Here is a 17,500-nt window from a genome sequence, read left to right as displayed (position 1 = left end):
TTGTTCATCAGTGTTAAAACCGGCTCCATTCACAAAAAACCAAAAAAAAAAAAACAAAACAAACAAACAAAAAACAAAACAAAAAAACAACAACCAAAAAACAGCTGAATTTCATTCACCCTTAAACAGAAAGAAGAAACCCACCAGACCTCAGCGGCACAATGCTAACTCTCCTTGGGGGAGGAAGGAGGAAGGGAGGGAGAGGGTGGAGTGGCGGGGACGAGGGGGGCATCCCGACGTCGACTATCCTAACTACTAAACCTGAAGTCCTCTTGGCTGAGAGAGTGGAGATGTAACTTGGGGCAAGGCAGATTCCTCCACTCTCGTCAAATTCTAAACCCTGACAGTCGGGACTGACAGCTGGAGCCTCTGTTGATGGTCATAGTTCAGCATGACTGATTGATGGTGTCTCCCGTCGGTCCGACGGATGAGTAGGCAGGCAGGCTTATCGGAGAAGAGGCCGATTCTGGACGCGCAGCACTTCCCACAGGTGTTGCAAGGGAAAATGTCTCCAGAAGTTGAGCCCTGCTTCCTTCGCTCACGCTTCTCCTTAATGGCCAGCGTTCTCTTGTTTTCAAACGTCTTTATGTACCACTAGAGCACAGCGTCCTCCAGCAAGAGCGGTCAAGGGCATCAGTTTCCCAGGAAGCGATGTCTATGTCACAGGCTTTGAGGTTTGTCTTCAAGGTGTCCTTGAAGCGCTTGCAGGGTCTTCCAAGTTCATGGTGGCCTTCCTTCAGCTGGCCATACAAAAGCATCTTGCATGACTGATTATCGTACATATATATACCGTATATGCCTACAACGACGCATGCATACAAATTCTATCGGCGAAAAGGTGCACCGCCTGGAAATATCCACATTACTTCGCCTGTACTATTCCGTTTATTAGACGGAAAAAAAACTTGCAAATTGATTAATTGCTGTGTGTGTGTGTGTGTGTGTGTGTGTGTGTGTGCAGTGCGTGCATGTGTGAGTATGCACAAGTTTTTATATTTATATCCACTTGTATGTATCCTAATTTCTATTGTATCTGTGTTTGTATATGATTTTCGGTTTGTGTTCGTACATTGTTATGTACTACCCACCTCCACAATATTCCTTGTGACCCCGGCACACTTGTTGATAAAGAGATATTCTATAAGATTGTCATATATACTTTACATTTCTTCCCCCCCACCCTTTGACTAACCTTCTTTACGTCTCTTGATAGGGGAAGAGAAGAAATGTGGAGTATATATATATATTACAATGTTATTTAAACAAATTTACGATTTGTTCGTCCGTCTGTGAAACGAAACTAAATGGAAAAAAAAAAACGCATGGGAAAAAACGTGGATATTGCCCACTGCCTTTGCTTAAACATCCAGTGCTTGAAAAGAAAAACAAAAAAAACAAAAATAAACAAACAAACAAAAAACCCAGAAAAATGGAAGGAAATTTTATCTCCCTTCTTTCTCCTCTTGCTGCAACAATTAATTTGTCTGCATGTTCCATATGTTCTTCTTCATCCGAGGCCCGTTCCAGTCACGGCTAAAATTTACAACTGTTTCGCTAAACCATCCGTGCAGGATAAACATCACATACACATACACACAGAGAAACAGACACACACACACACACACAGACATCGAGAAACACACACACACACACACACACACACACACACACACATATATATATATATATATATATATATATATATATATATGCATACATAACACACACACACACACACACACTTACACACTTGTACAAGAATATGCAACAAAGATTTTCTATTAAAAAAAAATAAAAAAAATAAAAAATACGCGAGGCTTCAGAAGGCAGGAAGGAAGCCATACTGCCCCCACCCCACCTCACCCCCACCCCACCCCACCCCTATCCGGTCCCCCTACCCCTAATATCTTGGGCAGCTGTGCAAGCCAGGGTTGCAGTCACCCTTTACAGGTTGCAATGAATTCCCCCCCTGAACCACGGCACTTCGCTATTTCGCGCCAAAGTTGACGACAGGCCTTCGGTCGGTTGCTTTTGGGGAACTGTGCAATGAATGAGCGAGCGAAGCCTAAAATTGCCTGTTGGCTGCACGGAAATTCAAAGCTTCACACAGTTTGAATCTTACAGTTTGAAAAAAATGCTGCAGCATTCACACACACACACACACACACACACACACAAAACAACCGTTAAGGATCACTTCATTAAACTAGGCAGATGGTTTTCATGAAATGCTTAAAAATTTTTTTTTTTTAAATAATAATCGAGGGACGATTTAAATTATGCAGGCTGCATTCCTTTTAGTCTTCCACAGGTCTCTTATTAAATCCATCAAACGGCTGTTTCAGGCACATGTGTAGAATGAACAGCTTTAAAAAGAAAATTAATGCGTTTGAAAATTGCAGTTTCAGAAGAAAATCGGGTGTTTTTTTGTGTTTTTTTTGGTCTTTTTTCAGCGGTTTGCAATATAAGACTGATCACTTGTTACTTTTTTTCAGGTCAATCAACAAGTGTGCACCACCACAAAGTGTGGTATGCATGTTTCTCTTCCTCTCTGTCTCTGTCTCTCTGTGTGCGTGTGTGTCTCTCTCTCTCTCTCCTTCTCCTCCCTCTGTCTCCCTCCGTCTCTGACTCAAACACACACACACACACACACACACACACACACAGCGGGAAGTAATCTGCTCAATCCCTCCCTCACCCCTTCCTCTCCGCCCTGTCTTTCCCTGTCACTTCCACCAAAATTGAAAGAAAATAAATAAGAACGAAAAAAATAAAAAAAGAAAAAGCAGAAATGGAAAAAAATAAAATAAATAACTAACCCCCCTTCTCCCCAAACTGAGCACATCCAGATAAAAGAAGACAAGCCGTCACAAAACCTGAACGACAACCTTGGGCAGGAAGGAAACCCAGCATCTCTCTCTCTCTCTGTGTCCCCTCTCTCGCCTGCCCGCTCCGCAAAGTTTACCAAACCGCTTCCACTATTTACCGGAATCTTTTACCACGAGGAAAGGGGGGAGGGGGGGAGCAAGGGTTTGTAGGGGTGGTGGTGGTGGTGGGAGGGGGGGGGATGCTGGAGGGGTGTGGGGGGGGGGTGGATGGAACAATCCTCCCCATCACAACAAACACACGGCCATTCGCAAGCGACACGACGTGCCCCGCGTCATTTGTGTGTCGGTCGGTCGTTCCCTTAGCATTGGGAGGACAAGTTTGTCGACGCTAGAGAAGCCTTTGATGACAAGATTCAGCACCCTCTCTCTCTCTCTCTCTCTCTCTGTGCAATCCTCTAGTCAAACATGTCGGCAACAATCTTCTTTATTTTCTTTCTTTCTTTCTTTCTTTCTTCTCACGTTTTAAAAACTCTACTTTAATGTTCAGTCCAGAGAGGACATCGGTCTTAATCTAATGCGCCTTCAGGAATTCAATAACATGTTTTTTAAAAGAAAGTTTGGGTGGTGGTGTTTTTGTTGTTTTTTTTTCTCGTGGTTGTTGCTGTTGTTATTGTTGTTGCTGCTGTTGCTGTTTCTACAGCAGAGTGAAGTGTGCGACGTCCTTGTATCAGTGACAGCACCAACACGTTGTTGTGGTCTGTGAGGATTCTGTTACTCCTGGTGATGTGAGAAAAGTGCACAGAAGCGAGCGAGAGCGTAACATTTTTACGTCTGTGTAGTTTTGAATTAGCGAGCAAGAGATTTGCAATTGAACTCAGTTTGATAGAAGGCAAGGCAAGGCAAGGTGCAAGGCAAAGCAAGGCGCAAGACAAGGCAAGGCAAGACAAGACAAGACAAGACAAGACAAGACAAGACAAGACAAGACAAGACAAGGCAAGGCAAGACAAGACAAGACAAGACAAGACAAGAAGTTTCTTTCATGTGACCCCTGGGGGACGCTGAAACATTATACCTGAACAAACAGACCTAACTGACAGATCTAGAGATTTCTGTCAAGTCAATTCGTGGACTGAGTGATGGGAAAAGCATTGGTCAACAGATTCGTCAGCTGCTCTTTCTTCTTCTTCTTCTTCTTCTTCTTCTTGTACTCAGTCCACTAGCTGCCATGCCATGATGAATGAAAAATTGAATGTATGTGTATGTGTGAACAGTAAGTGCGTGTGTGTGCTTGTGTGTGTTTGAGTGTGTGGGCGTGAATGTGTACGTATGTCTTTGTTTGCTTGTTTTATAATTGTGTGTGTGTGTGTGTGTGTGTGTGCGTGTGTAAGTACGTATGTATATGTAATGTACCAATTGTTCCAGTTTTCATCGCTTTGTTACCTTTAATAGACTATTCAAGTTCCTATTCTTATTCGTCGTTCTTATTATTTTTATTTTATTTCAGTTTATTTCTTTATTTTTATGTTTTGTGTCGTTCTTTATTTTTATGTTTTGTGTCGTTAAATGGGCAGAATTGTAAAAAGGCCTTTACTGTGCCTAATTCTTTACCCATTAAAGATTCAATCAATCAATCAATCTTCTTCTTCTTCTTCCTATTATTACTATTATTATTATTATTATTATTATTATTATTATTTTATTAACAGAGACAAGCAGAGAAAGACACACAAACACATTTCATAACGGCTTGAACAATAACGCCCCCACTCTTCCCCCACAGCTCTTAGCCCCCGTCTAACACATTATTACACACCTTACGTATACAGGGCCCAACACTCGACTTATATCACAGATTGACATAAGCTTACAGCTGGGCCAACAGCAAAGTCAGAGTTGTATGATCGATGTTTTCTCCACTGCACTGGGAAGTCATTAACAGCTTAGTTTTTTTGTGAAGGACTATGACTCAAACTAGGAGGCCAGGTTTCACTGGCTCTTAGTGCAGCAGCCTTGAGGACTGGTTGGCCTTTTGGGAACCAACCCAACGCTGACTGTCCTAAACCCTCTTGGCCGAAACAGTGGGGATGTAACTTGCGCAAGACACTCTCCACTATAATCAAATTATAGCCTACATAGTCAGGATAGCAGATGACTCCTGTAATCTGTAGTCCCGTTGCAGTGGACACAACCAGACAACAATGACAACGACGACAACAACAACAACAAAAACTTCTTACCAGCGAGTCATCGGGAGAGAAAACAGCGTCAAAACCGAACATCTTGGGAGCGGCTATGCCGGCCCGCCGATGAGCGGAAGTGACGTAGCCACTGGCGGAGGGGTCAAAGACGGTGATCTGCTTCCGGTGGGGGTCAACGGAGAGGAAGCGGGCACCTGCCGTCTCCCCCTGGCTGCCTGGGACTGCTGACACCCTCAGCATCACCTTCACCTGCAGCAGGAATGAAAGAGTGGTTGGAGGAATGAATGAAGGAAGGAAGGAATGAGTGTGTGAATGAATGGTTAAATGAATGAATGAATGAGTGCGTGAATGAATGGTTAAATAAATGAATGAATGAACAAATGAGTGTGTGAATGAATGGTTAAATAAATGAATAAATGAATGGAAAGATAAATGAATAGTTAGATGAATGAATGAATTATTGAATGAATGGTTAAATGAATGAATGAATGAGCGTGTGAATGAATGGTTAAATAAATGAATAAATGAATGGATGAATGAATGGAAAGATAAATGAATGGTTAGATGAATGAATGAATTATTGAATGAATGGTTAGATGAATGAATAATAAATGAATGGTTAGACGGGCACAATAGCCGAATGGTTAAAGCGTTGGACTTTCAATCAGGGGGTCCCGGGTTCGAATCTCGGTGACGGCGCCTGGTGGATAAAGGATGGAGATTTTTCCGATCTCCCATGTCAACATATTTGCAGACCTGCTAGTGCCTGAACCACCATCGTGTGTATACGAACGCATAAGATCAAATATACACGTTACAGATAATGTAATCCATGTCAGCGTTCGGTGGGTTATGGAAACAAGAACATACCCAGCATGCACACCCCAGAAAACGGACTATGGCTGCCTATATGGCGGGGGTAAATAAAGAAAAAACGGTCATACACGTAAAATGCTATATGTCTGAGTGCGTATCTGCGTGCATGAAATCTGACTGAATGACATAGGAAACGAATGATGAGCGCCAAATAGCAGCCGTCAGTCGGCTGTACCCAGGTAGGCAGCCTGTTGTGTAAGTGCCCCGTGTTTGTAAAGCGCTTAGAGCTTCGTCTCTGACCGAGGATAAGCGCTAGATAAGTACCCATATCAATCAATAAATCAAAAGAATGAATGTATGAGTGAATCTTCATCGTTTATAGATACATTACAGTGTTCCTTTGACAAGGGTGAGCAACGCTCACGGCGTAAAGAGTATCAAACACGAAATATAAAATCAGTAATCGTGCATTTGAAACACAGACAAAAGTTTCTTGATTTACAAACAATATTAATTTTCACATTACATCAAAGTTTCGGGAATAACACACACACACACACACACACACACACACACACACACACACACACACACACACACACACACACACACAGTGTGTATGTGTGTGCATGCGAGCATGTATGTGTGTCTGTGTATATATGCGCATGATATGTGCGTGTGTGTATGCATGTGTGTATTCGTATATGGAAGAGAAAAAGAAAGGCGGGGTGGAAGCAGAGAGAGAGACAGAGAGAGAGAGAGAGAGAGAGAGCAAAAGGACACAGACAGACACAGAAAGCTTTCGTCTTAATAAATATGCTGCTGATCTTCGAAAGAACTTTGAAAGTGAAGACAGCAGACAACTTCCCCCCCCCCCCCCTCTCCCAGACTCCCAGACTCTGACTTTTATAGTTCCACAACGTAGGAATGGCACAAGGAGGGGCAAAATACTCCAAACATCAAACACACGACCGTGACCACTGCTGGCAGTTTTCAATCGATGGCGAAAGTCTCGCTTTGCAAGGAAACGTGCACAACGTAAAAAGAACGGTCTCCCAGACTGCATACACCACTGAAGAAGAAGAAGAAGAAGAAGAAAAAAAAGTGACTTTCGATGAATTGGTAACGGCAATGAAAGCAGAAGACTACTAGCCTTAGAAAGAAAAAAAAAAGGTATATTATCAGGTTGCCTGGGGCAGGGGCAGAACATGACATAAAAGCGGGTTGCCTTTCTGAGGCTGACGACACAGGCAGTTAACTGGGGACCGTTTGTGAAGCGTCTGAAGTCTCGTGTGCCCCTGTGGCACGCACGATGGTCTTCCAATAAGGAACGGGTCGTGACTTCACTCAGCATGCAACAAAACGGTTATGGTACCAAGTGATTGATGACATCTTGGGGAGAGGTGGACCGTGGGAGGTTGGGTGGGGGCGAAGGCAGGGTACGAGTGAGGTGGTGGTGGGTGAGGGGGGAAGGGGGAGGCGGAGTGAGAGAAAGGGTGGTGGAGGGGTACTGAGAGAGGATGTTGTGGGATGAAGAGAGGGGGCGGGGGGGGGGGGGGGGGGCGAGGAAGGGTTAGGGCAGCAATGGAGGTTCACGTGACAGCACCCCCTCTTCTTCTGTATGTATCTCTTTCCCTGCATTTAAGCAACACGCTAGCACACACACACACGCACACACACGCGCGCGCGCGCACACACACACACACACACGAGCGCGCATGTGTGCATGGGAGATGAGGCGTGGGGTACTTGGTAAGAGGTGGTGGAATTACTGTAGTGAGCAGTAGAAAACGAAGAGCTACGAAGGACTGTATTATCAGTGAAAGATAACATGAATTATAACAGTGAGTTAATCTTTTTTCTTTCTTTTTTTCCCCCTCGTCTAATATCTCTAGACAGTGAAAAAAACATTACACTAAACTAAACACACACACACACACACACACACACACACACACACACACACACACAGCTTTTCAAGACAGTGATTTAAATCAGAAGCAGTTGGACAAAGCTACCACTGATGTTCGAGGATTTTTAAACGCAGAACATGTCATGTCCAACATGACACCGAATTTCTGATAAAAAAAGGGGGCAGAAGAGGCGGAGCAGTGTTAGACACGCACAGACTGACAGACAGGAAGACAGACACTAGAATGCGCGCGTGTGTATGTGTATACATGTATGGTATGTGTGTATGTATGTATGTATGCAAGTAGGTAGGTAAATAGGAAGGTAGGTAGGTATGAAGGTATGTATGTATGAGAGAGAGACAGAGACAGACAGAGAGAGAGAGACAGACGGAAAGAGAGACTGAGAGAGAAAAAAGAGACAGAGAGCGAGACGGGAGAGAGAGAGAGAGAGAGAGAGAGAGAGAGAGAGAGAGAGAGAGAGGGAGGGACTTACGCGATTTTTTTCTACTACAGTGCTCTTTGCTACAGCCATATTGTAGATAATACAATGAAATCTGCCACAACATAATGTGAAACAGGCCAAATAATATTTAAAATCTCTCCAAATCCGAAGAGACAGCTAAAACTTTAATCAGGCAGAATATTCGTTTTTTTCCACAAAATACAATAAATTACACCTTTTTTCATCCGTTTATGAATTATTTAATGCTAAGACTACAAACTGATCAATATTTTTTTTACAAAAATTCAAAACGCAACAAAACCAAAACCAAAAACACCCCAGATATACATAAAAACAAAAAGCGTGTTCGAATGGGAAAAATGACAAACACAACACAAAATAAGTTGTCCATCTTTCACATACAACATAAGATGGGAAAGGATAAACGTCCATCTTACATTTTGTCTAATGGGTAATGGGGTGAACCTATACCCCCCCCCCCCCCCCCCCCCCCCCCACACACGCACAGACACACCAACCCCCCGTCCTCCACTTTCCCAGGAGGACATAGCTTCCCATTCCACAGGAGACGGACCGCGGATTAACTGCAGACTTGTGACCACCTCACCGACGCTAAAACCTTGTGACAGGCAAAGCGAGGGAGTGCAGTTGGGGACGACCGATTTGTCTCCTTTAACTCATAACGAAAGCCACACACACTTTCCTTAACCACCATCGAAAGCCTCCGCGCCACCCAAGAAGCCAGTGCGACACCCTCCCCGCGGGAGACATTTATGAGAAACTACTCACTATCACCGTTCGCTTCGCCCTGAGGGATAAGTCCACAGTTTTTAAAACAGCGGGAGAGAGAGAGAGAGAGAGAGAGGGAGAGAAAGCGAACCCTGGCTGAAGCCGATATTAATGATCAGAAAATGACTCGGCGGATAGCATGTGAATTTTATGGCTGTTGTGCCGGCGGGAGATGGTATTTGGGAGGTCATCCATTGGACCCAATGTGTCCCCGGAGGCTTCCCGGGCACACGCACGACACTGATCGGCCCATTGGTAAATGCTTATGCCAGGTCCAATGAAAATAAAAGTCTACCTCGGCGGCACAGCAATAAGTCATATGGAATCGTGCAAGAAAACTAGGGAATAAACGATGCAGAAACAGAAAGGGTACGTGTGGGAGAGAGGCTGATAAGTAAGGAAGGAAGGAAGGAAGGATGGACGAGTAAGCGCAAGGGTGAAAGAGAGAGAGAGGGAGTGGGGGTGCGGTGAGGAGTAGCCACACTGAGAAGCGGTCAGAAAATGACCATTCACGTCAGCTCATCTGAGATTGGGTGAGCCTTTTGACATCCAGGCTCGTTCTTCTGTGATCGGAGCGCTAGCAGCCATCTTCAATACAGACGGGGCAGACTGTTCAGAGAGAGAATGGTGGAAAAAATGAATCTTCTCTCTGTCTCTGTCTGTCTCCCTTTCTCTGTTTACCCTATGTAATCTTTGATATCAAAAGTGTGTGTGTGTGTGTGTGTGTGTGTGTGTGTGAAGGAGAGAGTGCATGCGTGTCACACACACACACACACACACACACACACACACGCGCACGCACGCACACACACAAATTAACACTAATTTCCAGAATATAAAATGGAAGACAATTTACGAGCGCAGGATGTGGATGGCGTCAGGTCTCAAATCAAAACCACACACTCCAGTGGTCAGAGAGAGAGAAAGAGAGAGAGAGAGAGAGAGAAGGGGGTTAGAAGAGGAGAAGGAGAGAGAGAGAGAGGAAGAGAGAGACGGGATAGGGGGAGAGAGAGAGGGGGAGAGACAGAGAGAGAGACAGAGAGAGAGAGAGACTGGGGTTAGATAGAAGAGGAGAAGGAGAGAGAGAGACAGACAGACAGAGATAGAGCGAGAGGGAGAAGAGGGGAAGGAAGAGAGGAGATAGGGGGAGAGAGAGAGAGAGAACGAGACAGAGAGGGGCAGAGACAGAGAGAGAATGGACATACACACAGTTATGCAGACAGACACAGACGGACATAGAAAGAAAGCGAAACACAGAAATACAGAGACAGAAAGAGAGAGAAACACAGAGAGAGAGAGAGAGAGAGAGAGAGAGAGAGAGAGAGAGAGAGAGAGAAAGTCATATAGACAGAGAGAATGAGAAAGACAAAGAGACAGAGACAAAAACCAGAGACAGGGAGAAGAACAAAAACAGAAGACACAGATGCACAGACAAAGAGACAGAGAGAAAGAGAGACAGAGACAGGCAGACAGACAGACAACAAACAAACAAACAAACACACAAAGTTCCCAATTCTTTTGACAGATGCCAATCCTCAGCAAAACGATCCCGACTTCTTTCTACGATAGGGAGTTCCGTCATGTCATATGCGTGAAGCAGACTTCGACAAAACCAAAACTAAAAAAAAAAAAAAAAGGGCTTGGGTCATTGACACGTCCAACGGTCAACGGCAAGCTTTCTGCACTTCCCCCCACCCCCAACCCCCACCCCCAATCCACCCCAGCTCCTGCCACCCCCCCCCCCCCCCCCCCCCCACCCCACCCGATCCCCTTTCCTTCCGGGGTGATTATGACAGAATCGGATGGTTTCGCTGTGGCTTCCGTAGAAAACGTTATTCTGGAAGTCCCTCTCTTGTCAGTTTATGATCCCCTCCAACACCTCCCCCGCCACCCCTCCCCCCCCCCCCCCCCCCGCCCCCTCCCCCGACCTCCTCCCACTCAACCCCGTCTGCAAAGCGCACTGTTTCTTTTTGCTGTTTTGTTTTCAAAAATCCCCGTCTTATCTTATTGTTACAACTGATAACTATATCAATGCTAGTCCATTTCAACAACAACTGAAAGCTGTAACAAAAGCTGAATACGTATTATTATGTTGGATTATTGTAACAAGTATTGGTTCCGTAAACTTGCTAAAGTGTGATTTAAACAGGAGGTCATTTATTTTTCTTACTTTCTGTTTGTCTCCCCCCCCCCTTTTTTTTTTTTGCTACTGTTTTTATTGTTCTTTCTTCTTCTTTTTTTCTTTGTTGTTGTTTCTATTATTGTTGTTTTTTTGCAAACTGTGCAGTTTCCATAGAACAAGTGGAAACAAAAATTGCATGGATTTCATGTATAGTCTTTTTTTTTAACATATGTGTATGTGTTTTTAAGATTTTTGTTGTTGGAATGGGTATGCAGAAAAGAAAGAAAAAGAAAAAAAAAAGACTTAAAAAAAAAAGCAACAAGGGCATGATGTTTTGAAAAAAGAAAGAAAAAAAAGACGTAATGTTTTCGGGCTCTTTTTTCATACTCCAGAGAACAGTTTGTATGAATCGCGTCCACCTATCTGTTGTTACGTGAAATAGATTTCTCCTGGACAGGAGTAAAAAAAAAAATAAGAAAAGAAAGAAAAAAACCCCCAAAACACACACACAATAAAAAACATACAGTAGATAGATCATTTTACTTCAAACAATAGATACTGTAGAAGACAACGAAACAAACAGACTCAATAATAGCAAAGTCCTGTATCGGTTTGAAAGAGATAGGTAAGTAAACCTTTAGCTGCACAGACTCAACAATGGTGGTCATGCATCGGTTTCTAAAAAAAAAAAAAAGATAACCTTTATTTTTGCAGCGGACGAAGCGAACACTTGCAAACACATTCCCGCAATACACACAGACAACGGATACAGACAGACATCAGGGACAGACAGACAGACAGACAGACAAACTAGTTGTATAGCGACGCCGCAGTGGAAGCGCAATATTCACTATGGATAGGAGTACACAGAGGGAGAACCCCCCCCCCCAAAATGGTCAACTACTCCTAACTTATTTACCCGTGTGCAAGCTGAATCGGTAGCGTAAGCAGCACTGACTTGAAGTTGTGTACCTTGTGAATGGAGAGAGTCACCAGTCTTTACTATTTGTTAATCATTTCATCTCCATGCCTAATTGTTTGTTTGTTCATTTCCAGTTGAACAAGAGAGGCAAGGCCTTCAAGACTCACTTGTGATAAATTAAGTCCCCTAGCATTAATTACAGAGTAATTTCCCTTCTTTACTATCTGCACCAAAATGTTTGCAAAATAAATAAAAATTCCATGCTTAGCAAAAGAAGTTCCTGTTTGAACAAAAAAAATGATAATAATGACTCATCTTGTTGTTGTGTCAGAATAAGAGCCAAGTTTAGGGAATACAAAAAAATATAAATATAACAGTAAATGCAGTTTGCATATAATTAGGCTTTTTTTATTATTTTTTTGTGCCCATCCCAGAGGTGTAATATTGTTTTAAACAAGATGACTGGAAAGAACTGAATTTTTCCTATTTTTATGCCAAATTTGGTGTCAACTGACAACGTATTTGCAGAGAAAATGTCAATGTTAAAGTTTACCACAGACACACAGACACACGGTCACACACACACACACACACACACACACACAGACAACCGAACACCGGGTTAAAACATAGACTCACTTTGTTTACACAAGTGAGTCAAAAACCACAGAGGCAACCATGTGTTTGTTCTGTATTGTCCATGTGTTCTGTGTGGCTTGTTCAGGATTAAAGAGGCTATGCCAGTCTTGAATAAAAGCTGATTTGTTTTTGCACATTTCTTCTGTCTTTGTTGCTATGTGCACATGTCAAATGATCAGCATAGGGACAGGCCCGGCGCTTCCTTTTTAGGATGTGTCTGGGTTTGTTCCAATGTACCTTTTATTTACGTGTGTGCTAGCTGAATTGGTAGCGTAAGCAGCACTGACTTGAAGTTGTGTACCTTGTGAATGGAGAGAGTTACCACTCTTTACTATTTGTTCCTAACTTAGTTTCAGGTTCAATTTTAAGGAAACGTAATAGTGTGCGTACTAAAAATCTATGCACTCTACTTCACACCTACTCCTAAAAGAATAATTAAAAAAAAACCAAAAAACAAAAACCCGTTGGGGGTATTCGGAGATAAAGGGAAGGGAGAGGTGGATTGTGCAATCCGTGGCCTGCAGATGCCTGACCTACTTATCGAGCCAACGCGCTGATAAAATCTGACTTTGAGGACAGGGGTACGAAAGGAAAACTGACATCAATGCAATGACCACGTCTCATATCGAAGTAAACAAGACTCACGTGCTGAGTTCATCGTCTGAAGCTCTGTCTGTCTCTCTCTCTGTCTGTCTCTGTCTCTCTGTCTGTCTCTCTCTTCTCTCTCTCTCTCTCTCTCTCTCTATATACATACATATATATATATATATATATATATATATATATATATATATATGTATGTATGTGCGTGTGTGTGTATGTATGTGTGTGTGTGTGTGTGTGTGTGTGTGTGTGTGAAATAGGTGTGTGGGGAGAGGGGTGGAAGAGGGTGTGGGGTGATTGTAGTTTATTTCAATAAGAGCAAAAACCATTGGATTATTGTCAGTTTACAGACACACACACACACACACACACACACACACACACACACACACACACAGAGTTTCATAACATAAATTCACCACGTGATTCTCGTTTATTTCAATATGAGCAAGAGCCATTGCATTGTTTTCAGCACACACACACACACACACACACACACACACACACACATACATACACGCACGCACTCATGCACACACACAGATTCAGAAGCTGAACTCCCCAGCCATGTTTTATCTGATAGGAGCACACACAAACACACACACACATACACACGTACACACACACACACACACACACACACAAATTGCTGAAACAGCGGCTTTGAACCCTAATCCCTGTTGAACACTGGATCAGGTGTCCCATGGCTAAAGTGATTCTGTGACAGCGCCTCCTGCAATACAAACACAGTGCTGGCAGTAAATGAGGTGGTGGCTATGATGACCTGTGTGTTTGCTGGGAGTGGTTTTGTGTGTTGTTTATTGTGGGTTGTTGTTGTTGTTATTGTTGTTGTTGTTTTCCAATTGTTTCTTTCGCTTTATTTCGTTGCGTTTATTGTGCTTCCCCCCCCCCCCTTTATTCTGGATTATTTATTTTGCTCTCTCTCTCTCTGTCTGTCTGTCTCTCTCTCTCTCTGTGTCTCTGTCTCTCTCTCTCATAATTATATATTTTCTGATTTTGTTTCACATTTAATGATGTTTTACGCCATGGGCTTTGCTCACCACCCTTTGTTTAGGGATCAATGTATCTAAAAACAATAAAGATTCGTTCGTTCCTTCAGTTCCTTCTCTCCCTCTCTCTCCCCCTCTCTCTCTCTCCCTCTCTCTCTGTGTTCCTGTTACTGTCTTTGTCCCTGTCTCTCACTGTCTGTCTGTCTCTCTTCCCCTTTCTCTCTCCCTCTCTCAACCCCCCCTCTCTCTCCCCTCCCTCTCTCTCCCTCCCTCTCTCTCTCCCTCTCTCAACCTCCCTCTCTCTCCCTCTCCCTCCCCCTCTCTCCCTCTCTCTCCTTCTCTCTCCCCCTCTCTCTCTCGCTCTCTCTCCCACCCTCTCTCTCTCTCCTTCACTCTCCCCCTCCCTCTCTCTCCCTCTCTCCCCCTCCCTCTCTCTCTCTCCCTCTCTCTCCCCTCTCTCTTTCCCCCTCTCTTTCCCTCCGTCTCTCTCCCTCTCTCTCCCTCTCTCTCTCCCCTCTCTCTTCCCCCTCTCTCTCTCCCTCCCTCTCTCCCTCTCTCTCCCCCCTCTCTCCCTCTCTCTCTCTCTTCTTTCTCTATCCCTCTCTCTATATCTCTCTGTCCCTCCCTCTGTCTCCGTATCTCTCTTACTGTCTCTCTCGTTCTCTCTCTGTCCCACTGTCTCTGTCTCTCTGTTGTTGTTGTTGTTTTCTTCTCTGTCTCTCTCTCTCGATTGCCCCCCCCCCACCCCCACCCCCCTTTTTTTTTAATTTTATCCTTCTTCCTTTTGAAGCTATGCTTGTCTCATTATCCTGATAAAACGTCATTGGTGCATTCATTCCTTTTCTACCTTTCTTCTTCGTTTCTTTATGAATTGGGCAAGAAATAAAGTAAGAGTTTGGAAAACAAAACAGCAAAGACACATTCACACTGCCACGCTGGTAAAATAAAACAAACTAAAAACATAATTCATTCGTTCCCCACCCCCCATCCACCCCACTTGCTCTCTCTCTCTCTCTCTCTCTCTCTCTCTCTCTCTCTTCCTCTTCTCTCTTTCTCTGTCGCTCTCTCTCCCCCTCTTCTTTCTGTCTCTCTGTCTCGCTCTCTCTTCCACTCTTCTCTCTGTCTCTCTCTTTCTCCCTCTTCTCTCTCTCTCTCTCCCACCTCTCTCCCCCTCTTCTCTCTGTCTCTCTGTCTCGCTCTCTCTCCCCCTCTTCTCTCTCTCTTCTCTCTTTCTCCCTCTTTTCTCTCTTCTCTCTCCCCCTCTCTCTCTCTTCTCTCTCTCTCCCTCTTCTCTCTCTCTCTCCCACCTCTCCCCTCTTCTCTCTCTTCTCTCTCTCTCCCCACCTCTCTCTCTCTCTTTCTCCCACCTCCCCCCTCTCTCTCCCTCTCTCTCTCCCCCCCCCCCCCTCTCTCTCTCCCCACCTCTCGCTCCCTCTCCCTCTCTTCCCCACTTCTCTCTCACTCTTCTCTCTCTCTCCCCCCACCTCTCTCCTCCCCCTCTCTCTCTCTATATATATCTCTCTCCCTCCCCCCTCTCTCTCTCCCCCCCTCTCTCTCTGTCTCTATCTCTCACGCGCTCCAGTGTTCTTCTCACTGTTTCTGTGGAGAGGTGCGTGCATTTGGACACGGGATATTCCATGTTCCGGTTTCCTTTGCCATGCTCGTCACGCACCTCTGTTTATCCGTCATTACTCAGGTCGGAGGTTCTGGCGGGCCAAGCCCAGAGATAAACTGGTGGATAGAAACAAAGAGTTCGGGAGAGAATGTGAGAGAGGGAGAGAGAGAGAGAGAGAGGTGGTGGGGTGGGGAGGGGAAGAGAGTGAGAGAGGCAGAGAGAGAGAGAGACAGAGAGAATGACAATGTCAATGAGAGAGAGAGAGAGAGGAAGGAGAGGTAGAGAGAGAAGAGAGGAAGAAGAAGAAGAAGAAAAGAGAGAGAGAGAGAGAGAGAGAGAGAGAGAGAGAGAGAGAATGTCAATGAGAGAGAGAGAGAGAGAGAGAAATGAAGGGGGAGAGAGAAGAGAGAAAGACAGAGAGAGAGAGAGACAGAGAGAATGACAATGTCAATGAGAGAGAGAGAAATGAAGGAGGGAGAGAGAAGAGAGTGAGAGAGAGAGAGAGAGGAATAGAGAGAGAAGAGAATAGAAAAGGGAGAGAGAGAGAATGACAATGTCAATGAGAGAGAGAGGGGGGGGAGAGAGGAGTGGTAGAGAGAGAAGAGAAGAAAAGAAAAGAGAAGATAGGAGAGAGAGAGAAGGACACACAGACAGACAGACAGACAGAGATAAAGACAGCTATACAGATTGACAAACAAAGACAGAAACAGTTGCAGACAGACAGACAGACAGACACAGACAGGGACATACAGGCAGAAACAAAAGATAGACACACACAGACAGAGACAGAAGCATAACAAAGAGAGACAGAGACACAATCATACAATAATACAAAGAACAAGAGAGGCAAGGCCTCCAAGACTCACTTGTGATACACTTTAAAAAAAAATCCAAACTTTTTATGTATTGAGTATAATTTCAGAATATAATGTTTACGATGAGAAAGATCAGTTTAAAGCAAATTAACTCACTTAGCATTAATTCAGAGTAATTTCCTTTTTTTACTGTCTGCACCAAAACGTTTGCAAAATAAATACAACTTCCATGCTGAGCAAAAGAAGTTCCTGTTCGAACAGAAAATGATAATAATGACTGCTCTTGTTGTTGGGTCAGAATATCAGATCAAAGTGCCAAGTTTAGAGAATACAAAAAAATATAAATATAACAGTAAATGCAGTTTGCATATAATTAGGCTTCTTTTTTTATTTTTTTGTGCCCATCCCAGAGGTGCAATATTGTTTTAAACAAGATGACTGGAAAGAACTGAATCTTTCCTATTTTTATGCCAAATTTGGTGTCAACTGACAACGTATTTGCAGAGAAAATGTCAATGTTAAAGTTTACCACGGACACACAGACACACACACACACACACACACACACACACACACACACACACACACACACACACACAACCGAACTCCGGGTTAAAACATAGACTTACTTTGTTTACACAAGTGAGTGAAAAAAGGCCAATGAGCAAGGCTACTCTCAGCATCACCGACTACAGTAACATCAAACAGCAATTACGACGACAGCAAACAGCAGTCACGAAAAAAGGACAAAGCCAATGACAACAAAC

At 44.0% G+C, this 17,500-nt stretch overlaps 1 protein-coding gene across 1 annotated transcript in view; it reads right to left on the bottom strand.

The window, feature by feature from the left end:
• Positions 1-17,500, bottom strand: part of LOC143296727 (uncharacterized) — a 485,227-nt gene that overhangs the window by 253,409 nt on the left and 214,318 nt on the right. The window contains exon 7 of the mRNA XM_076608785.1: positions 5,066-5,275. Within this exon, the coding sequence (XP_076464900.1) occupies positions 5,066-5,275 (210 nt within the window). The remainder of the gene's footprint in view (positions 1-5,065; positions 5,276-17,500) is intronic.

The sequence above is a fragment of the Babylonia areolata genome, chromosome 21 (genome assembly GCF_041734735.1).
Source record: "Babylonia areolata isolate BAREFJ2019XMU chromosome 21, ASM4173473v1, whole genome shotgun sequence".
Taxonomy (NCBI): Eukaryota; Metazoa; Mollusca; class Gastropoda; order Neogastropoda; family Buccinidae; genus Babylonia; species Babylonia areolata.
Note: the sequence above shows the minus strand (reverse complement) of the source record. Positions and strands in the feature narration are given on the sequence as shown.